The sequence below is a fragment of the Dendropsophus ebraccatus genome, chromosome 1, assembly GCF_027789765.1.
Source record: "Dendropsophus ebraccatus isolate aDenEbr1 chromosome 1, aDenEbr1.pat, whole genome shotgun sequence".
NCBI classification, from domain to species: Eukaryota; Metazoa; Chordata; class Amphibia; order Anura; family Hylidae; genus Dendropsophus; species Dendropsophus ebraccatus.
Genome location: NC_091454.1, coordinates 130,502,417 through 130,526,162, shown reverse-complemented (window position 1 = coordinate 130,526,162; position 23,746 = coordinate 130,502,417). Strand labels below are relative to the sequence as shown.

Sequence of the window (23,746 nt, the reverse complement as noted above, 5' to 3'; positions counted from 1 at the left end):
TTTAAAAAAAAAAAAAAAGAAAAAGGAATATGGTACATATAGCCACAGAACCAATTTCATAGCATTGGGTATGACGGGGACATTTCAGTGAGCCCAAATATGGTCTGTCTAAACCTAAAAGTTTAATGGTTTGTCTTGTCCCCTAAAATGAACCTAGTTAGCTCTTTGAAGAGTGCATGTGCGGAGTGCAACCGTATGTTGTATGACCTGATGGCTTACTCTACCCTGTGGGTGTGTCTGCTTGTAAGTGGAAAACTTTTTGGGCTCCCTGTCTTCCCTGTAACATAACAGATAGGGTGGTGGTATCAGGCCAACACATCATCAGGACATGGGACATGGGACTGTGGGTAAACAAGGGACCTCACTCTACTCACACTGAGCATTTACCCCCTGAGCACTTACCCCATTGCATGTATGTCCCATACTGACCACTACTAAGTCTACCATATTAACTATCATATTGTCTAACACAGACACAAGCTATTGACATTCGTTAGCAGTACATACCACTCTCATGTACATTCCACTCTCATTTGTTCCACCTCCATGCCCCTGATGAACTCACCGACAAGGGTGAACCGTAACACGTTGGGCAAGGTGTATATGTAGGTGCATTATGACTACTATTTCCAGTAAGCACTGTTGAACTAACTGGCACAGTAGCCCCTTGATAAAAACTTACTGGACACTTACTGACGGGACCAGTGACATAGGATACTGGTGTGATACGGTACTGGTCATATGCGTGTATTGTGAATCTCTGACATCCCATAGTCACTTACCTGATTTATGGACGGATACGGTCCTAGCTTATGACCGACACAGGTCTGAGCCATTGAACTACTTTGTGACACAAGGACGATATAGGATAACTTATACCTCCAACGCCTTGGTCTTAGATGTTTTGGAGATTTGTTATTCTGCACGATTTATTTATCAATAAATTACCTTTTGATCTATGCAATCCCTTCTCTTCTATTTCGTAATATTGTTATTGCAAGGGTTTTAGCCTGTAGCATTGATGGTGTATACGATATACAATGGATTATTGATCTTACATATATTGCTTGTAAAACAAATTTCCACACACACAGTAACTATAATTATACTACCAGTCCACTGATGCTGGGTAAATAGCTAAACACAGTAAAAAATAAAATACTAGTGTTATCAGCCAGGTATATGTAAAATTTTCGGAATTAGACTTTGAAATGTGGCAGTCTTGGTTAGAGGAGCAGTTCAAGGCTGTGAGCAGGTGTTAGTGTGCAATGCAGCCAAGAAATAATGAGTCACTAATATCCATATCCTGTCCCACTAGATGTTCCACTTCCTATCCATCTCCCTGAAAGGTTTAGCTTATTACAGCATTATTAGATGTAATTGTGATAGAGGACATGATAGCATGTCATGATTCTGTATGTGAGTGTGAAAACTTTGCTTTACATAAAACCCCCAATATACAGAATATTCTAGACATGTTTGCTTTATGGTCACTAGAATTTGAAAGGCATAAGTCCATATCATCTTGCTATGGTGATTTTAGAGGTAGAACCTCTATGCTGTAGTTACAAAGTTTGTAAAGGCTATAAAGGAAACAACTTCATTTCTGGTTCTAGAAAGGGCAAAGAGAAAAAAGTCCTTGGTTTAATACGGATAGCTTGTGATACTGGTTTTTAATTAAAATAAAAAAATAAAAGGCTCCCTTTTAAAGGGGTAGTGCGGCGGTAAACAATTATTCACAGAATAACACATATTACAAAGTTATACAACCTTGTAATGTATGTTATGTCTGTGAATCGCCCCCTTCCCGTGTCCCACCACCCCCGCACGTGTACCCGGAAGTGTGGTGCATTATACATACCTGATCCGGGTCGCGCCGTCCGCCATCTTGTGCCAAGACGTCCTCTTCGGGAGGCCGGCCGAATCGCTGCCGCCAGCCCTAATGCCGGCCCCCCTCTGCCACATCATAACTGTGCTCAGCCGCGATTAGCTGAGCACAATTATGCTCAGCCAATCGCGGTTGAACATCTGATGACGCTGCAGAAAGCGGCCGACACTAGAGACAGTCGGAGCGGTTTCGGCCGTCCGTCCGAAGATGACGTCTTGGCACAAGATGGCGGAAATGCACGACACAGATCAGGTATGTATAATGCACCACACTTCCGGGTACACGTGCGGGGGTGGTGGGACACGGGAAGGGGGCGATTCACAGACATAACATACATTACAAAGTTGTATAACTTTGTAATGTGTGTTATTCTGTGAATAATTTCTTAGCGCCGCACTACCCCTTAAATATTTTCGGTCACCCGTTGGCAGCAAGCATAGCCCTCAGCTTAGTGTACAGAAGGAGAAAAATGAGAAGATGGTTAGCCTTTGGGGATAAGATGAACATGGCTTTATACTGGGACTCCGAACTACATCGTGGGACAAGAAGACAAATCTCTTTTCTCTGAGCCATCAGTGAAACAACTGTAAAAAATAGCCAGAGTAGAAGAAAGGAATATATCATAGGTAACCTCCACTCCAGTTAGAGACAAGCTTGTCCAAACCTGTGTTAAAGCATTGTACCTCTATCTTGGATGTGCTCCAAGGGATCTTAATTAAAAACAACTGAGGAGGCCTGCCCAAACTGTAAGGAGATAAGAACGGATCTGGTACATAGCCTGGCCACTTGCCCTTTGACGAGGCTTTTTTGGGTTCAGTTGAAGGAACTTCTCCGACATAAACTGAAGGTTAATCTTTCTCTAGAGCCGCTATCGCTTTCATTTCATATACCACAAACTGATGATCACCTTATTTCCCTGACCCATATTTTCCTACTAGTAGCTAAGAGATGCCTATTGGCAAACTGGCTGGTCCCGCGTATGCCTACCCAATGTGATGTGATATTCCAAGTCACTCGCTACATGCATTGTGACCAGTTAAAGGTATTACCAAATAAGGAAAAGTCAACGCAAGGCTTCTTTAAGAAATGGTCAACCTTTATTTGTAAGTTTCTTCCTCAAGAAGATATCATGAAAATTATGCTACCTTTTAAGGACACATTGTGGTACATGAAAAAAGACATGGCAGGTACTTTTGGAAAACTAAAAATATCCGTGACAACGCAACAATAGTGTAATGGTGCGTTTACACAGACAGATTTATCTGACAGATTTTGGAGGCCAAAGCCAGGAATGGATATGAGAAGAGTAGAAATCCCAGTCTTTCCTTTATGATCTGTTCTCTGTTTATAGTCTCTTCCTGGTTTTGGCTTTAGAAATCTGTAAGATAAATTCCTGTGTAAACGCACCATAAGGCTGGAGGAGACTATGGGCGGAGGGGACCGGCTTGATTGACTGTGGGACTGTGAGCATTGGGGGGAGGGAGGGGGGATGAGGGGGGGGGGGAGGAAAACATAACCCAAAACACTCAAGGTATGCTGCATAAACTTTTACAGGGAGGGTTAGTTTGTGCTGCTGCTTCGGACTACAGGAAAGAGAATTTACGGTGAGTATAAAATTCCCCTTTCCCTTACGTCCTAAGCAGCAGCACATAATGGGGATATAGCAAGATCACATAAAGGGTGGGAGAATCATACAGCAGCCATGAGAACCGGTTTACCAAGATTGGTTGCCCAGAGGTTCTAATGTCCAAAAGTATAAGAAGACCACAATGCAGTTCTGCATAACTGATCAATGAGAATGCACATCTCCTCCACCCAGGATGTAGACATTGCCCTTGTGGTAAGGGCCTTAATGGATTCAGGTACTTGGACTCTCACCTCTTGGTAACACACAGAGTCTGACGTATCCATCTGGATAAAGTGGCTTTTGAGGACTTCCAATCACTGCTCCTTCCTGAAAAAGATACAGATAAAATCTTCTGACTTCTCTGGTTCTCACAAAATAAACTCTCAAGGCTCCGCCCACAACCAGAGAGCGCAGGCTCAAGGCTCCGCCCACAACCAGAGAGTGTGGTTGTAAAGCTTCCTCATTGGAGGAATTTAGGCAAAAACAGGTAACTCAATCTGCTGAGTAATGTTGGATAAGGAAGGAACCTTAAGGGTAAAAGACAAAGTCCTGAAGGATAACAAGATATGGTTCAGTGGCTCCTAATGTCTGAGCACACTCCTGCGTGTAGCAGATGTAATAGCTACTAGAAAGCATACCTTGAGGGTAAGGTATTTTAATTCAACTAAAGATAAGAACTCAAAATGGAGCTGTGCAAGGTGATCCAGGATGAGTCCCAGATCCCACCTGGGAGTTGTATCCATTACAGTTGCTTTAATCCTTTGCATAGCTTTAATAAATCTCTGTATTAGGGATTTATGGGACATTCAGCTGCCTGGAAGAGCATAAAGAGCAAAGACATGTACTTTGACGGTCGCAGCTTCAGCCCCATCCTGGAGAAATCAAAGGATCGCCTTTATAGACAGTGATATGGGAGAAGTCCAATTCTTCACACCAGGATAGAAAACCTCCTTCACCCTCAGGGAGGTTCTCTTTGTGGGTTCTGCTCTTAATAGCAGAAGCATATTTACCACCAATTCTAAAAAGCCTCAGCTCATCAGGCCTGTCAATCTTCAGGCCGTCAATCATAGGTGGTGCAGACCCAGACACAATCTGCCCTTCTGTGACAGTAAGTGAGGATTCTAGGGAAGTCTCCAAAATGTCCTTTTGGACACATGCATCAGGAGAGAACAACCATGCCTTCTTGAGCTATTAGCAGTAATGAGGCATGATTCTGTCTTGTCCTTACAAGACTACTACAGGTTGTCGTCCCTAGCAGTTTTAGGGAATAAAAACCACGTATTCTGGCGTTATCCGAAATGGCCATTAGGTCCACGTAAGGGTCGCCATAATATCTGGTGATTCGCCAGACATAATCCGTCCTCATGGGGCAGTAGGTGAGGAATCTGAGGAAGTCTCCAAAATGTCCCTTTGGACATATTCATCAGAAGAGAACAACAATTACCACAATGACCTCTTGGGCCAATCTGTGGCTCTCAGGATTACTGAGACTTGATCCTGTATTGTCTTTTTACAAGATTTTTACTGATTGTTGTCCACAGTAGTTTTTAGGGAGTTAAAACCACGCATCCTGGTTTTACCCGAAATGGCTATGGGACCAATGGGTCGCTGTAATATCTGGCGATTCACTAGAACATCTTCTGGTCCAGAGACAATGGCTTTAGCCTTTTACATTAAGGCATTGTGACTTACCTTGTTGCTGGATAGATCTCTTGGTCCATGCAAAAACAGCTTCTTCTTTTAACAGTAATGCTACTGATCACATGCAGCTCTGACGATCGATATGCACCACTGTACATGCATTCTTGAGCTTACTCCAATAGCTTCCCCATAGATTGATGTGCTGAAGTGGACTGGAGCTCACTTACCGCACTCATCTTTCACATGTTGGATGACAGCCACTTCTGTTAGGAACAAAGTCTTCTTCGCCTGTCTCACCCTTTGTTAGATAGATCGGTGGTTGCCTCCACCCACTTTGAGGGCGAGATTGGTCTGCCACTGACTGAAGAAAATGTTGAGGCCCTTTTATCTGTGGGTTTAAACCATAACCCAATGTAGGCTGTTTATTCTTTGGTCCCATACTGACAGCATCTGCTGTAAGGGGATACATATGCCAACCTGCCTATTCAATTCGTTGATTGCAGACGTCATGAGAACTGACATACTCATCATTGGGTGAAGGGACACCAATTGGGAGTTCTAGGAATCCTGACCCAGGAATGTTTACGGGTAGGTGAAAATATAGTACTGTAAGTTTTTGACAATTAATCACCAGTGCAGGAAGGAGACAATGGTGATCTTGGATTCTCTCCAGATGGTGACTACAGCTGACATAACATAGAAGTGTGTCCCATCTACTTCCCTTCTTATCTTAGGATAGATATATGTCATCCCAGGCCCGGCAGGTAACCTTAGTGAATGTAAAGGGAGCTGAGGTGATTTCAGAAAGATGCAAAGGAATATGCAGTCTTCTCTGTAGCCAGGTACATGTAGATATGTGTCTCTCACAACTAGCATGGTTAGTCTCCTTTAGGAGGGGGAACACAGATCGTATGTTCTCCCTATGGAACCTTCTTTGCTTAGAACTGTAGATCTATGGACGTTCACCAACAACTTACCTTCTTTGGATCGGAAACTGTCGAGAATATGGCATCATAAGGTAAACCCACAGTTGCTGCCAGAGAAGCTTTAGTCACAAGCTTCTTTGTCCACATCCACAAGACCTCTGAGATGGATGATGCCTTTTAGTGACGGATCCATCATTTCTTCCAGTACCTTCCATGCTGGAAACTTCTATAGAATGGGGAACAAGGGAGGATTTCCTTCTCCTCTTCAGACTGGGGCAGAGATTGAGGAAGGACTCTTCCTTACAGAAAGGTACAGAGTGTCCCCAATCCATTCAGGTGGATTCTCATGGTACATAGAGTATTATTAGAAAGAACATCCATCTCTGGCAAAGTCTAATGCTCCTCTCCAAGCGTGGAGGGGCCATGGATCGGGAAGCCAAATGCGGAGTGAAACGCATACTCAGAAGTAAGCACTATAGCATCTTCTGTAATGGTTTACAATGAAGATACAATATACAAACAAAAATAAATTTCACTGCCATCTGGATGTGGAATCTTGCAGAATACACATACATAAGTGACTGAGCTTTCCCAAAGGTTTCCTCACCCTGAAACTTTGGACATTATATCCCTGCATTAAGTGAGATTAAATGATAATAAACCTGTGCCAGGTAAAGAGGCAACAGACTGCTGTGTAGTGCAAGAAAACCAGATACCTCAGAGCACCTGATACACAACTAGCAATTCTAAGGCTGTGTTCATACAATGCAGCCTCATTGTTTCAATGGATCATTGTTTCAATAGCAGAACTAATGTAAGACAGCTACCAGGTATACTCGGTACACAACTAGAAACTCTAAAGTTGTGATCATACCCTGCAATATCTTAGTTTTACTTATTTTTAAAAATAGCAGTACTCTAGCAACTCTAGGCGTGTACACACAATGCTGTTTCATAGCTTCAATGCAACATTAAATATCAGTAACCGTGCTAGAAAAGACTCCAGATGCACTCAATACACAACCAGGAACTTTAGGGTTGTGTTCATACAATGCAGTCTCATAACTTCACTGCATCATACAAAAGCAGAGCTATAGATGACATGTAAGGTGCAATCAATACACCACTAGCAATCCTAGGGTTGTGTTCACACAACGAAGTTTCATAACTTTACTGCCTCATTCAATAGCAGTACTGAATGAAACATCAGGTGTAATAAAAAATAGCAACTCTAGGCTTGTGTTCACACAATGTATCTTTCCACAGCAGAGCCAGAGCAAGGAATCAGACATCAGGTGCAATAAATAGCAACCCTAGTTTGTGTTCACACAATGCATCTTTCCACAGCAGTAACGGAGCAAGGAATCGGACGTCAGGTCAATTAATAGCAACTCTAGGCTTGTGTTCACACAATGCATCCTTCCACAGCAGAGCTAGAGCAAGGAATCAATATTCACCTAGCAACTCTGGGCTTGCGTTCACACACTGCAGTCTCACAGCTTCACTGCATCCTTCAATCGCAGAACTAGAGCCAGGAATCACTCAGATGTAATGAATCACGCATCAGGTGTCACCAATACACACCTAGCAAATCTAGGGTTGTGTACACACAATGCAGTTTCATAGCTTCAATGCAACAAGAAAAAGCAGTGCCAGTGTAAGAAAGATACCAGGTGCAATCAATACACAACCAGCAACTAGTGCAAGAAATTAGCATCCAGGTGCACAAACAGCTCAGTGACCGCACAACTAACAGCTCTTATCTAAGGCTGCATACACATATAGCAGATCCATAGTTTTTACTGTATTTTTACATAGCAGGACCCATACCACATGATCACATAGCGGAACTGTCTCACAGAGCTCGCACAGGCAAAAAAATAAAAATAAATTATAAACTATTATAAATCTCATGAAATTTATGTCCCATTTTGCCTGCACACAGGCCTCCTGCAATACAGGTCAGGCTTCCAGGCAGAGAGCCTGCACAGGCACCATACAATTCCTCACAAAAAAGGCAGTATGACTTACCTCTCTGAAGAGTGAGGACAGACACCAGGCGAGCGGCGTCCTGTCTGAGCAGCGCCATGGTTAGCAGCCACATGCAGCCCAGCAGCGGATGGCGCCATAATACTTACTGACCAGAGCATAGAAGCTGAGCGATCACTGAGATGGCGGCTGCTTCCATAAGAAAAATAAAATCTTTGCTCTGTACACAACAGAGCAGGATAGAAAAAAAAATACATATACAAAAAAACTCTCCCTCTCCACACGACCATGTGGAAAAGAAGAATTATTAGAAGGAGAGCAGAGAAACACACATAGGACTGCTCCCTGCTCACCTTCCTACCACCTGTCCCACAGAAGGACAGAAAAAAACACAAGGAGGCTGGGTCAGCATAGGTCTTCTTATACTTTTGGACATTAGAACCTCTGGGCAACCAATCTTGGTAAACCGGTTCTCATGGCTGCTGTATGATTCTCCCACCCTTTATGTGATCTTGCTATATCCCCATTATGTGCTGCTGCCGTAAATTCTCTTTCCTGTAGTCCGAAGCAGCAGCACAAACTAACCCTCCCTGTAAAAGTTTATGCAGCATACCTTGAGTGTTTTGGGTTATGTTTTCCTAGATCGTTAGAAGTACAGAGGCTGGGTCAGCATAGGGCCTTATAGGCGGGGCAATTAACTCTTTATTGCTTGTTACCATCTGTCCTATCATTGCAGGAAGATAGAATCTTCCCCATTATGTGCTGCTGCTTACGACAAAGTAACATATATATATATATATATATATATATATATATATATATATATATATATATATAAAAATTATTTATATATATATATATATATATATATATATATATATATATACATATATATATATATATATATATATATATATATATATATATATATATATATATAATGTTACTTTGTGTGGTAACCCTTTAAGACCCCCATTCATTTTATACAAAAATCAGCTGAACCTTCTGCTGAGAGTATAAGGTGTGTGGGGGCCTCCCAACTCTCCACCAATAGGTGATGTCCGCTGTCAGTGGAGATAAGGATTGGATGTGATGGATTTTCAATCCCCGACCCTTCTCACCCCTCCTCACAGATAACACACTGAGCCAAATGTTAGTGTGTATAGGAGGGGGACAGGTGAGATAACTGTTGTCTGAACAATTGTTCAGCAGTTAGGGCTCTCACACTGAGCGATTATCTGCCAAATCAAGCCAATTTGGGCGCCGTGTAATGAAGACAGCGATCATCGGCCAAGGAGCCGATTATCGGTTGATTGCTGTCTTTCAGCAATTTTTAAAAATCACCAGCCGCTGACCACGAATTGCTACCTGTAATAGTGATGCACTGCCGATGGTTGATGTAAAGGTAAAGAAAATAATAAAGACGTGCTTACCTGCCTACACTTCCGTGGTGTCCTCCTGGCTTGTTTCTGGGATTTCCGACTCACCGCAGCGACCTCGGGCACTTCCAAACCTGTCTCTTAAGTGACAGGCCGCTCAGCCAATCATTTGCCACAGCGCTGTCCCATCTCGCCTAGTGATTGGCTGAGGGCCTGAGAAGGGACTTGTATAATCTATTTCTAATATAACTGGTCGCACTCTTCCAATGTATAGCTAGGTGGAAATGATCAGAGTATTTGTAACTTATAGCCACCAAAAATGCTATAAAAATGATGTACAGAAGTCTTTTATAATATGCAAATGCTCAAAATCGTGTATTTATTTTACAGTTGACATCCACAGACCATAAATCATTGCCTGATGTTTCTGTGTTTCCTACACATTTGTCAAGGGGTCTGTATATCATGTATAGATGGTAATCCTGGCGTCAACTGTAAAATGCACGATCATTTTTATAGCAGTTGTAGTGGCTATAATTTACAAATACTTTTGAGAAGGTTAAGAAGTGGCACGTTGGATGCTGTGAGTGGGGAATTCCACAGACAAAGCTAAAGGAAGGATCCTTAGATCGTTCAGGCAGCCCATTGAAGTCAGAGGCGGTCTGCTACCATTGCTTCTATTTCACGAAGTGAAGCACTGCACTGCCATCGCTGATCTTTCAACATGTTGAAAAACCACAATCAGACAACATTGTGCATGTCAGCTGATTGTTGCCTTTTAACATGTGCTATTAAAATGAACAACTATCGGCCCAAATGGTCGGTAATTGGTCAAGTGAGCCCAATTACTCTTGAGTGTAACAGTGCCTTTAAGGTGTATAAGCACATTTAAAGAAAAGGGTGCCTAGGCAAGAGGCTGTAACAGCACCATTTGTGACATAAATTTTATCAACTACAGTTTATTTACTTGAAGATATGTTCAAAGTCTTTTCCCAATTTTAATGTTAACGTTAGGGGGTTAAAATATAAAACCTATGTGTTCCCATAAGTAAGTAATCAAGTTCTGCATATTCCAAATTACCCAAACCCCTTGAGACTTTGTCACTGAAGTCTATGCATAATTATTGTATTTTTATGCGTTTCTCTTGCACAGCTTGAAACTCTCTGCCCAAATCCATTAAAGGGGAACTATCAGCAGGTTAGACTAATCTAATCTGCTGATAGCTTTCTAGTGGGCACGGGGCACTGAAGATGAAGGTGTGTCTTTTACCTTTATTCTCTGTGATGTTCCCGTGCGGTTAGTTGTGAAATCCTCTGCCCAGTAAGCCATTAGGAGCCCTGGGGATGTGGCTACTGCCCCCCAAGCACTGAACCAGCCCACCCCCTGCTGATAGTTCCCCTTTAAACTTTGATGAAAAAAATACTGATGACTGTGAAAGTCTGAAATTAGTGCCGGTTATGAAAGCAGTACTAGACTGTCTGTTTCCTTTGACTGTTCAATTTATGACCTTTTATATAATCTTTTATAGAACTTGGGGTTTCTTGTTATACTGAAATGATACTAGGAAGTTAATATTTTTAATTTAAGTAAAAGGCTTTTCATCTTCAAGTGTAAGTGACATTTTCCAAATCTTTAGATCTGATTTTGTGAACACAGAGAGAATTATTCTGCACACAGTATCCTCTGAATGTATCCCATTGGCTTTTTCAACTTCCGTTACTGACCTTTTTTTTTTTCTTTTGCAAATTCTTCGTATTTTCTTATCCACAAAACAATGGTTCTCCTCAGTTCAGTGTTTGCCTTTAGTTCCCATGGTAATAGACTTCCAGATTGTTATCTCACTGCTTACTAGCACAAGTATCTATGTCATGCTCATTTATTTTCCAATTTATGTAATCATGATCTCATTTTGTTATAACCATACATGATGTTCTAATGACTATAGTGGTAGTTAACATCTTCTTAATTCAGAAATAAAATCGGTATTCATATTGTAAAAAAAAAAAAAAAATCTCCCTCAGAGTGGGGGTAGAATTCTGCAGTCAGTTTATGTGCCTGGTAAAAAAAAAAAATATGCTTAAAGGAGAAGTCTAGGGAAAATTTTTATTGAAGTGTTGTATTGCCCCCCCCCCCCCCCCCCCCAATTATACAAATCACCAATATACACTTATTACAGGACCGCGCAAATTTTGATCTTAGTGCTTTCATTTTTCCCTCCTCCCCTTCTAAGAGCTCTAGCACTCTCAGTTTTCTATCTACAAGCCATGTAAGTGCTTGTTTTTTACAGGAATAGTTGTACTTTGTAATGGCGTCATTCATTTTACCATAACATGTATGATGGAATTCCAAATATATTATTTATGAAGATATAAATAGGTGAAATTGTAAGAAAGAATGCAATATGGTAACGTTTGGGGGGTTCCTGTATCTACGTAATGCACTGTATGGTAACAGCGACATGACACTATTATTCTATAGGTCAGTCCGAACACAACCATATGCAGGTTACAAAGATTCTCTAATGTTATATATGTATTTTATGAAATCCTTTTTTTTGGCAATTAAATATTAATAAAATGGGCCTATTGTGACGCTTATAACGGTTTTATTTCACCTACGGGGCTGTATGGGGTGTCATTTTTTCCGCCATGATCTCTAGTTTTTATTAATACCATATTTGTGAAGATCGGACGTTTTGATCACTTTTTATTGATTTTTTAAAATATATAATGTAACATAAAATCGGTAATCTGCGCACTTTTTCCCCTCTTTTCGTGTACGCCGTTTACCGGTCGCAATGACGCTTGTTATATTTTAATAGATCAGACAATTATGCACGCTACGGTATATTATATGTTTATCTATTTATTCATTTTTATATGTTTTATTTATATAATGGGAAAGGGGGTTGATTTAGACTTTTATTGGGGGAGGGGCTTTGGGGTAGTGTAATAGTGTTTTTTTTTTTTTTACACTTTTGAAGTCCCTTTGGGGGACTTGTACATACATTACTTTGATTTATACACTGATGAATGCTATGCCATAGGCATAGCATTGATCAGTGTTATCGGCGATCTGCTCATTGAGCATTGCCTGTGCAGGCTCAGTGTAGCAGATCGCCGATCGGACCGCACGGAGGCAGGTAAGAGACCTCCGGCAGTCCGTTTCAACGATCGGGACCCCCGCAGTCGCACTGCGGGGGTCCCGATCGGTAAGTGACAGGGGACTCCCCCTGTCACTTACACTTAAACGCCGCGGTCGCGCCGCGATCCCGGCATTTAAGGGGTTAATGACACGCGGCAGCGCGATCGCTGCAGCGTGTCATTACCGGTGAGGTCCCGGCTGCTGATTGCAGCCGGCCCCCACCTGCTATGAAGCGCGCTCCGCTCCGGAGCGCGCTTCATAGCGGGAAAAACACCCAGGACGTCAGGTTACGTCATGGGTCGTCTGGGGACAGACTTCCATGATGTAACCCTACGTCCAGGGTCGTCTAGGGGTTAAAGGCGTTGTCCAGCAAAAAAAAAAAATTTTTCAAATCAACTGGTGTCAGAAAGTTATAGATTTGTAATTTACTTGTATTTAAAAATCTCAAGTCTTCCCATACTTATCAGCTACTATATGTCCTGCAGGAAGTGGTGTTTTATTTACATTCAGACACAGTGCTCTCTGCTGACATCTCTGGCCGAAACAGGAACTGTCCTGAGCAGGAGAGGTTTTCTATGGGTCTGTGTCTGAATGTAAATAAAACAACACTTCCTGCAAGATATATAGTAGCTTATAAGTGTAGCTTTTAAGTGTGGGAAGACTTGAGATTTTTGAATAGAAGTAAATTACAAATCTATATAACTTTTTGACACCAGTTGAATTGAAAGAAAAAAAAAATTCGCTGGACCACCCCTGAGAAACATAACTGAGAAATGGCAGATTATTTGAGTCTCTAAACGTGAAAAAAATGTTATAGCTTTCAGATCCACATATATTTTTTTAAAAAAGGAAATTTTGTTTGGATTTAGCTATTGTGGGACTAAAGTTAATATGATCAATATTTATTTTCTTATTAACTAATTCTATTTGGTTTCTTTTCTTCCTTTTTAGGTTTTGCTTGGACCATCACCTGTTCGTACTTATTGCTAGAATAGCGGTTATCTGTCCAGTTCTCCATGGAACACTTTTCTGCTTGTCATCACTTCTGGGATCAGTTCCTCAAAATTTATAAAAAGGAAAAAAGCACGCATGAATAATATTGACATTGCAAGTATAATCTGGCAATACTATTTAGAACATGCAGTGAGTGAAGAACGCGGAGTACCTCCACAGTGGCATTCAACATGTGATAAAGCTCAGAGACTCTTACCTTTTGTGTTTACTTGTATATTATGTTGTATTCATTAATAGTTCTCTGTTACATTTTGCTTGCTTGGACTAATGAGAAGTCTGGCTGGAGGACTGTTTGGTAATATGTCTTTCATTACTTTCTGACACTGTTATGGACACACTTAAATGGACATTCCCATCTAAACTAATATAAGTAATCCTTTGGGTGTGTCAAGATACATATTTTTGCAAATACATTCATTTAGAAAACTTACCTTCTCCTGATATGTTGCTCTTCCATCCCATTGTTGACAGCTTGTTGTCTAGGTTACAGACCACCACTCTGCTCTAAAAACAGTGGTCTGACTGGTGTGTGTGTGTGTGTATATATATATAGTATACATATGTATATATATTAAACAGTATATATACAATATATCGCTATACATCTACATTATAGCTATATATACACCCCCCAGCCACTGTTTTTAGAGTTGAGTGGTATTCAGTAACCTAGACAATGGGGTGTCAAAAATCGGTGGGAAAGAACAGCATATCAGGTGAAGAAGACAAGTTTGCTAAATGAATGTATTTGCAAAAATATTTAACTTGATGAACCCTACAAGTTTAACTATGTTAGTTGAGATGAGAATACCCCTTTCGGGTGCATTTACACGTACAGGGTCTGCAGAAGATTTGATGCTGTGTTCAGTTGTGCAGCATAAAATCCGCTGCCATATGGTACGTGTGAAGCTACGTGTGTTGCTGTTGTATTTGAAAGAGAAAAAAAAAATGGCCAGATATACAAATAATTTCTGTACATGGAAAATCAATTGTCTGACCTGTCCATTTCTTCTTCACATGTAAGTCCCTGTTCTATCAGGTGTCCATTGGGCTGCTGCTGTGTCAGCTGGTAAATAAAATAAGACAGAAACTCCTAGCACCAGTGTGGAATCAGCCTTTTACATGTAGAAGTGTACTTCATGCCAAACCCAAATCAAAGTTTTTTTTTTTTGTTTTTTTTTAATCAAGTTTATATTTGTATGAAAAAAAACTTTTGAAATATTAATGAAAAAATATAAATATATATATATATATATATATATATATATATATATATATATATATATATATGACAAACATTGCATACTGAAATGTTTATTTCTTATGAGTCAGAATATTCATCTACCTGTTGTAGGTAGACCTTACACAGCAGATTGGTACAGAATAAAATTCCACACATACTGGACCCAGATAGTAGGATATCTGAAGATTATAATTGGAAGAAAATATGTCATTAACACTTCTGGGTAACTATTCTGAGAAGCCTAGGAAAAGTATATTTAAATCTAAGCCTTCAGCTTTTTCACATCCATTTGGAGGGTTTAAAAAGTTTGATTCAAAAGTGGAACATTTACATATAATAGGGAAATTTATTAAGATGCCTTATAGTAAGATCACTCGAAGCAATCGATGAGATCTGTGCTTACATTTTACTAGAGCTTGGTAATATATAAAAGTTGATCTGTGATTGGCTGCTGTTGGCAATAAACACATTCTTTCTTTAAAGGGGTATTCTGGTACAAAATTGTATTTAAATCACACCAGTATATATAACTTACTAATATAGTGTTATCACTAATAGTACTGGCTTCATCATGCTTCTGCATGCTTCACCCCTGACAGGAAGTGGACAATACAATTTTTTTCCACAGCTCCCTGGCTCCTCCTTTTTTCCATACATAATGCCTCATCCTCTGATGTCACAGGAGGCTTGGCTAGATATTGTGATTAACCTCTGCACTGCCCAGCGAGTACTTGTTCTTCTCTTTTCTGTTGGAACCACTTTTGGTTTTGGCACAAAAACTGCAGTGGAAGTTTTTAAAAAAACTGACGTTTTTGTTTCCAGCCAAAATGTTGGATCCAAATGTGAATATGTTTGGTCCACTACTTATCTATTGCAGGTTTTCTGCATTGAACATAATGGGGAGGTCAGAATCAAGAATAAATTTACAAGTGTTTCAGATTTTGCTGCAAAAGAACACAACTGCAGCACAATTCACAACTGTGGAGTTTTAAACACATTGGATTTTGGTTTCTATTTTATTTGTCTCATCTGCGTTGGAATGAACAGCAGAAAAGACGTAGCAATTTAACAACAAAATTCTCACAACTCACAACCGCTACACAGAACCCTATCCAAGCTCATTAATTGAAGACAATATTATGTTGAACGTTGGCATGTTCAACCTTTGCATTCTTATGCAAAAATGGTGATCCCTATCCTTTATGTACTGTTGGCATGATTCCACAAGTCTAAATAGTAATTCAAATTTGCATGAAAATGGAAGTTAAGCAAGCCATATCAGAAGTCGGACATCATTCAGGAAGTGTCCTATTTGGCTTATAATGAACACTTATTTTTTGTACATGCTCAGAAATGTAATAAAATAGAATGTCTTTGTACCATGTTAGCATGTTACATTAAAAAACAAAATCAGTGGAAAAATCGGGCAAATCTAGCCTGCTGATAGCTCCCTAGTGTGTGTCGAGCGCCGTGAAAGAAGGTATGTATTTTACTTCTTGCACCGTTCCCATGCTGTTTGTTGTGATATCCTCTGTGCAGAATAACCATTAGAATCACTGGGGGTGGGGCTACTACTCCCTGAGCGCCGATTCGCCCCACAGCTGACCCATTACTTCTAATTATCAATGAAGTGGGTCAGCCAGGGGCAGTCCGGATTGGCGCCGGGGAGAGGAGCTATAGCCCCCAAGTGCTCCTAACAGCCTTATCGGGCAGAGGATTTCCCAACCAACAGCATGGGAATGGTGCTGAGGACGAAAGATAAGAGACATACCTTCATCCTCAGGACCCTGTGTGCACTTGGGAGCTTTGCCTAACCTGCTGATAGTTCCCTTTTAAATATGGTTCTTCATACAATGTGTTAACCATGTCTGATGAAGAGACCAGGGAGGTCTTGAAAGCTTGTAGTTTCCTGCCTTTTAATAGCTAGCTGAAGGAGATGGTATCATCAGAACATAACACAATTGTTATATCCTTTTCCAGCAGTTGGTGATGTATATTCGATCTATTCAATTTTAATGTTACACAGGGAATGAATCAACCTAGACTGTAGAGTTTACCTAAAGGACCACCCTGCAGTTTAGGCTGAGGTACTTTATTTAACTCATAACTTAAATGTTCTAAGCGTGTGTCTGTGTGTGTGTGTTTTTCTATTCATGAATGTTAGCAAGAAATTCAATGTTAAAATCTACAAGAAGTTTTATAAACAGTCTTGTAAAAGCCATAACACCATGTAGATTTTGTTTTATTTCACATGAATACATGTCAATATTTAACAACCTAAAGGACTGAGCCAATTTTCATTTTTGCACTTTCATTTTGTCCTTGTGTTTAAAAGGCCATGGTGCTTGCATTTTTAAAGGGGGTTTTGTGTGTACACCATTCTCCCTATGGTAAAACTTGCAATGTTGTCTTTGTTCCTGAAGTCTGTACAATTACGATGATATGTAACTTGTATAACTTTTTTTTTTTTTTATGTGATGGTTTAAAAAAAAAAGTTCTTCAAATTGCTCTATTCTGATCCTTATAATGCTTTTATCCTTTGGTCTATAGGGCTGTGTCAGGTGTCGTTTTTTGCGCCCTGATCTGTTCTTTCTATCGGTACCTTGCTTGCATATATGCGACTTTTTGATCACTTTTTATTACAATTTTTCTGGATTTGATGTGACCAAAAATCAGCAATTTTGCAGTTTGGCGGGTTTTTGTGCTTACACCGTTTACCGTGCGAGATCAGGAATGTGATAATTTAATAGTATGTGTGATTCTGCATGTGGTAATACCAAATATGCTTGTTTGTATATTTTTATTTATAAAATAGGAAAAGGGGGTGGTTTAAACTTTTATTTGAGTATGGGATTTTTTTTTTATTATTAAAAAAAACTTTTACTACAGATTGTTGAGCCAGGATCAGCATCAGGGTGACGCTCGCAAAGGTCTAGCTGGGTGAGATGAAGAGATTGCCCCTCTGCGATTGCATCGTGTGGGGGGGGGGAGATCCCCCCCACTAGACACCAGGGATGGGGGACATAAACAATGTAAATGTTGCTGAGGACAACAGTGGCATAGTTCTTGGAAGCAACCAGCTATGTTTTTCTAATGCTGAATAAGCCCTTTAATCAAGGAATCAATGGATGAAATATTGGTTCTGGTTGGATGTTAATCAAAGACAAGTGCAGATAAGGTAGCAATGCTGTATTAGCTACTGTGCATAACTGAACATAAATAGTTAACTCCTACATTGAATAACTTTCATGTTTCTGACCTGCTGAAGAATTTAATAAAAGGAAAAAAGAGCTAAAGACGAATTGATTGGCTCATTTTCCCTGGTTCAATGAACCACAGGTACTTGGCAAAATTTAATGACATTTCTTACTTTACTTCATTATCTGGGAAAATGATAAATTGCAGTCTGCTTAAAATACCAAGTTACTGATACAGATCCAGCCCTAATCCATGTTACCCAAACCCTTTCCTACCCTCCACAAAGCTCTGCTACATAGTCATCCATTTTTGTCCTTTGACAGAGCCCCTGTCTACCTAATGTCTCCCATAACCCTTTGTTAAGTACTTGCCCACCTATGGTCTAGGTTTGTATCTTTTCCCTTCCCAGCCTTTTTCTCTTACCACCTGCAAGGGTATGTTCACACTATAATAGGGAAGAAATTTCAAGTAAAGTTCCCACGGCTTGGCATGTCAATCCTTTGAGTGGATGATGGATTTAGCTTGAGAAATCCCGTTGAATCAATGGGACAGGCAGAATTTCAAGTGTAGTCCGTGGCGCAAACTCTGTTTGAAATTTCTTGACAATTCTGTAGTGTGAACATACCCGGAGTGTGGGATCCTGAAATTCCTAAAGTTGATCCTGAGCAAATTAATAATTTACTTTAGGTCATGGTGTGCCAAATAGATAGATCTATGATTTCACTTACTGCAGCTTCTTTCCTCTAGGTCAGTGTTCCTCAACCCTAGTTCTCAAGGCCCATTAACAGGTCACAGTTTGAGGATTTTCTTAGTATTTTACATGTGATATAATTAGTCAGTGAATCATGTATTGGCAAACGTGTTCATTGCATAGGATATCCTAAAAATCCTGTTGGTGGGCCTTGAGGACTGGCATTAGGGAACATAGACCAAGAGAACTCAAGTCCTGATAAGAATGTCATAGTATGGACTACAATGCATTCGGAAAGTCTTCAAACCCTTTTTCTTTTTTTCTTTTTTTTTTTAGATTTTATGTTGCGGATTTGTGTTAACATTAAGGCTGGGTTCACACTACGTATATTTCAGTCAGTATTGTGGTCCTCATATTGCAACCAAAACCAGGAGTGGATTAAAAACACAGAAAGGATCTGTTTACACAATGTTGAAATTGAGTGGATGGCCGCCATTTAATGGCAAATATTTGCTGTTATTTTAAAACAACGGCTGTTGTATTGAAATAATGGCAGTCATTTACTGTTATGTGGCGGCCATCCACTCAATTTGAACATTGTGTGGACAGATCCTTTCTGTGTTTTTAATCCACTCCTGGTTTTGGTTACAATATGAGGATCACAATACTGACTGAAATATACGTAGTGTGAACCCAGCCTAAAGGAGATATAAGAGGAGCAAGAAAGGTCCTACCTATTCTGCTCTCTGGTAGCTATTGAACATTGTGTATGGGTGTGATTTCACTTGCATGCAATACCCACAGCACCCACAATATGCTCACAACACCCTCCCCTTATCTGTGGAAGTTTTAGCAAGAATGGGTAGACAGAAGAAGTGGTGCACCACTTAACAGAAAAGGTAGGACCGGTAAGTCCAGCAGAGGGGAACATCATAAAGAAAGTATGCTCCCCTCCCACCAGACTTTCCTTTAACCCTTTAAGGACAGAGCCAGTTTTCATTTTCGTTTTTTCCTCCTCGTTTAACCCTTAGAGGATTGGCCAATTTTAATTTTTTTTTCGTTTTTGTTTTTTCCTCCTTGTGCTTAAAAGGCCATAGCAGTTGCATTTTTTCACCTAGAGACCCACATGAGCCCTTATTTTTTGCGTCACTAATTGTACTTTGCAATGACAGGCTGAATTTTTTTCATAAAGTACACTGCAAAGCCAGAAAAAAATTCAATGTGTGGTTAAATTGAAAAAAAAAATTCTTTTATTTAGAGGGGTTTTGTTTTTACCCCGCTCGTCCTGGGGTAAAACTGACTTCTTATATATGTTCCTCCAGTTCTTACGATTGCAACAATATATAACATGTATAACTTTTATATTACGTGATGGCTTGTAAAACATTCAAACCATTGTTAACAAATATATGTTCCTTAAAATTGCTCCATTCCCAGGCTTATAATGCTTTTATTCTTTAGTCTATGGGGCTGTGTGAGGTGTCATTTTTTGCGCCATGAACTTTACTTTCTAATAGTACCTTGATTGCGCGTATGCAACGTTTTGATAGCTTTTTATCACAATTTTTCTGGATTTGATGCAACCAAAAATGCGCAATTTTGCACTTTGGTTTTTTTTTTTGCGCTTATTCAGTTTACTGTGCAAGATTAGGAATATGATAAATTAATAGTTCGGGCGATTACGCACGCGGCAATAACAAACATGTTTATTTTTTATTTTATTTTTTTTATTTATAAACATGGGAGTTTTTTTTTTTTATTAATAATGAGACTTTTTTTTTTACTTTTACACTTTTATACTAGAAGCCCTCCTAGGGGACTTCTAGTAAAAGCACGCCGATCTCTTATTGAGATCTATGCTGTATAGTTATACAGCATAGATTAATGAGATAGGCACTGGTTTACTTCCGGCTGCTGCAGCCGTAAGCAATCGAGTGCCGAGCCGGGATCAGCGCCATTACGGCGCAGACCCCTGCCCGGGCTGGATGTGTGGATTGCTCCTCCGTGACAACGTCCCGGGGGGGCGATCCACCCCACTAGACACCAGGGAACGGCTGCAGCTGTTAACTTTGACAGCTGCATCCGATTACTTAATTAGCGGGCACGGCGATCAGACCGTGCACGCTAATAGCCGCGGTCCCGGGCTACAAGCGGCACCCCGGACCATGGTGGTTCATAGTGCGGCCGCCGCGCGGCACCGCTCTGAACATCCCTAGGCGGCCCAGGACGTACAAGTACGCCCAGGGTCGCCTAGGGGTTAAAAGGCCACTGCGCTTGCATATTTTCCCGTACAGACCCACATGAGCCCTTATTTTTTGCGACCCCAATTATACTTTGCAAATACAGACCTAGTTTTTCTATAAAATATGCTGAAAAAAAAAACAGAAAAAAATTATATGTGCAGTAAAATTGGAAAAAAGGTGGTTCATATTTACACTGTTCGCCCTATGGTAAAACTGAAGTTATCTATGTTCCTCAACGATATGTAACTTGTATAACTTTTATATTATTTGATGGCTTTTAAAAAATTAAAACCTTTAAAAAAAAAATGTGTTTAAAATTGCTCTATTCCCATCCTTATAAAGATTTTATTGTTTGGTCTATGGGACTGTGTGAGCTGTAATTTTTTTGCGTCACAATCTGCTCTTTCTTTCGGTACCTTGTTTGCATACATGGCACTTTTTGATCGCTCTTTATTAATTTTTTTCTGGATTTAGGGTACGTTCACACCTACAGGATCCGCAGCAGATTTGATGGTGCAGATCTGATGCTGTGTTCAGTTATTTCAATGCAATCTGCTGCGGATCCGGTAGGTGTAAACGTACCCTAAATGTAAGCAAAAGTGCGCAATTTTGCACTTTGCCAGATTTTTGCGCTTACACCGTTTACCGTGCAAGATCAGGAATGTAATTATTTTAAAGTTCGGATGTTTACGCACGTGGCGATACCAAATCTCTTTATTTTTTTATTAAGTAATTTATTTTTATTTATAAAATGAGAAAAGGGGGGTGATTTAAACTTTTATTAGGGGAGGGGATTTTTTATTAATAAAAGCACTTTATTTTTTTTTCACTAACAGTAATTAGAAGCCCTCAGGGGGACTTCTATACACACAGCACTGATCTCCCATTGAGATCAATGCTGTGTATTTAATAGAACACTGATCCATCAGTTGCAGCAGACCACATATATGAAATGCCGGGATCAGCGCCATTCCGACGCTGAGCCCCGGCCGGCTCAGTAGAAGTGATCTCCCCTCCGCGATTGCATCTCGGGCGGGGAGATCCCCCACTAGACACCAGGGACAGGGGGCACCACCAAAATTTAAATGCAGCTGGCAGATTTGACAGCTGCATTTGAATAGTTAATTAGCTGAACGCAGCGATCGGCCCGCACCGGCTAATACCTGTGGTCCCTGGGTGCACATAGCAACTGGGGACCGCGGGCTGCAGAGAGGGCTTACGTCGGGAGCCCTCTCTGATCACCCTTAACGGCCGCATGACAGGTATAGCCGTCATTAAGGGGTTAATACCCATATTTTAAAAGCAAAGGGGAGCATTTATCATTTAAGGCATTTTCATTATTTTTAAACCGTGTTCACCGGCTGTGCCTTTTTATTTTTTTGGATTGGGTGTGTCAGGGGGGTGTGATTTTTTTCCTCCTTTTTTTCCCAGCAGTACTCAACTTCTACTCTGGCTTGGTTTTTAGCCCAGTTTTGTTAGGCAAAAAGTTGCACAAGCACATAAAAAATACACAGGATTCTAGAAGGCCTGTGTGCCTGATTAATTTCTAGCAATGTCTATGAGTTTTTGAGCAGCACTCCAAAAATGCATAAGCATGAAAAAAAATTGCAAAGATGATAAACGTGCCCCAAAATGTTATAAATCTTTGCTAATTTAAAAATAAGAAAAGAAAATAATATATGGCATTAGCATAAGTATGCGGGCTCTTTACTAAGTTACTTGTTGAAGCACCTTTGGTAGCGATTACAGGGTAAAAACTTGACATTTTAATTATTTTAGCACATTGCCTCAACATGGCAAAATGTGAAAGGTCTGAACACTTTCCAAATGCATTATATATATATATATATATATATATATATATATATATATATATATATATATATATAATATAATTATCTGTAACACATCTTGGTGAAATTAACTGATCGTTTTAGGGACCCACCCCACCCATCAGAGGAATATCTATTACTACATGACATACAAGTGTATTGAGATTTCCCCTTGGAGAAATGACACAGCGCTTTGGAATGATGATGTAATTATAATGAAGTCAGCACCAGATTCTGACATACAAGGCCCCAACCCTGCAGTTGTTTTTCTAGTTATAATCAAGATAAACAATAAATGAGCCAAGCAACACCCATGGATATTATGACATATAATCATAATACAGGTGTTATCCTATATTATAAGCTATTTTATATATGAATAACAGTATTCTATTTTATTCTATTCTATTTTAAATATGAATAACAGTAATGTGGCTACAATTGCATGATGAATAGGATGCAAATCAGAACTACCACAAGACATTTACTATGTTTTAAACACAGAAGTCTTCACCCATTTTAAGTTAAGAGAATATACAAAATAAGTTTCCTCTTACATAATAGGACAAGTGAGGATTTACCTATCTCCATAGTCAGCTCCAGACATACTGCACAGGCACTCCTGTTCTTTTGAGCTGCAGAGGCAAGAGTGTTTGTTTTATTTGTGTTCTTTATCTATCTTGTTATTTTTTCCTTCTCCCATTTTGTAGATATGTACAGAAGTATGTTTACCAACTAGCACCAAGATATAGAGAAACAATGGTAAGCACACCATGACATATTAACTAGAATTAATGTTTTATTGAAAATCACAAATACAAAATAATACGGCAACAATACATGATGAAACCCCCCTAAAAACCATTAAAATCAACCCACATGATACAGGAGTTGTTGGGAATATAACCAACAACCCACTCCCTGGCCCAT

At 40.0% G+C, this 23,746-nt stretch overlaps 1 protein-coding gene across 1 annotated transcript in view; it reads left to right on the top strand.

The window, feature by feature from the left end:
• The window catches only part of LOC138798336 (store-operated calcium entry regulator STIMATE-like), a 55,818-nt gene extending 41,344 nt beyond the window's left edge, over positions 1–14,474 (top strand). The window contains exon 8 of the mRNA XM_069978765.1: positions 13,547–14,474. Within this exon, the coding sequence (XP_069834866.1) occupies positions 13,547–13,585 (39 nt within the window). The 3' untranslated portion in view covers positions 13,586–14,474. The remainder of the gene's footprint in view (positions 1–13,546) is intronic.
• Positions 14,475–23,746: the final 9,272 nt, after the last annotated feature.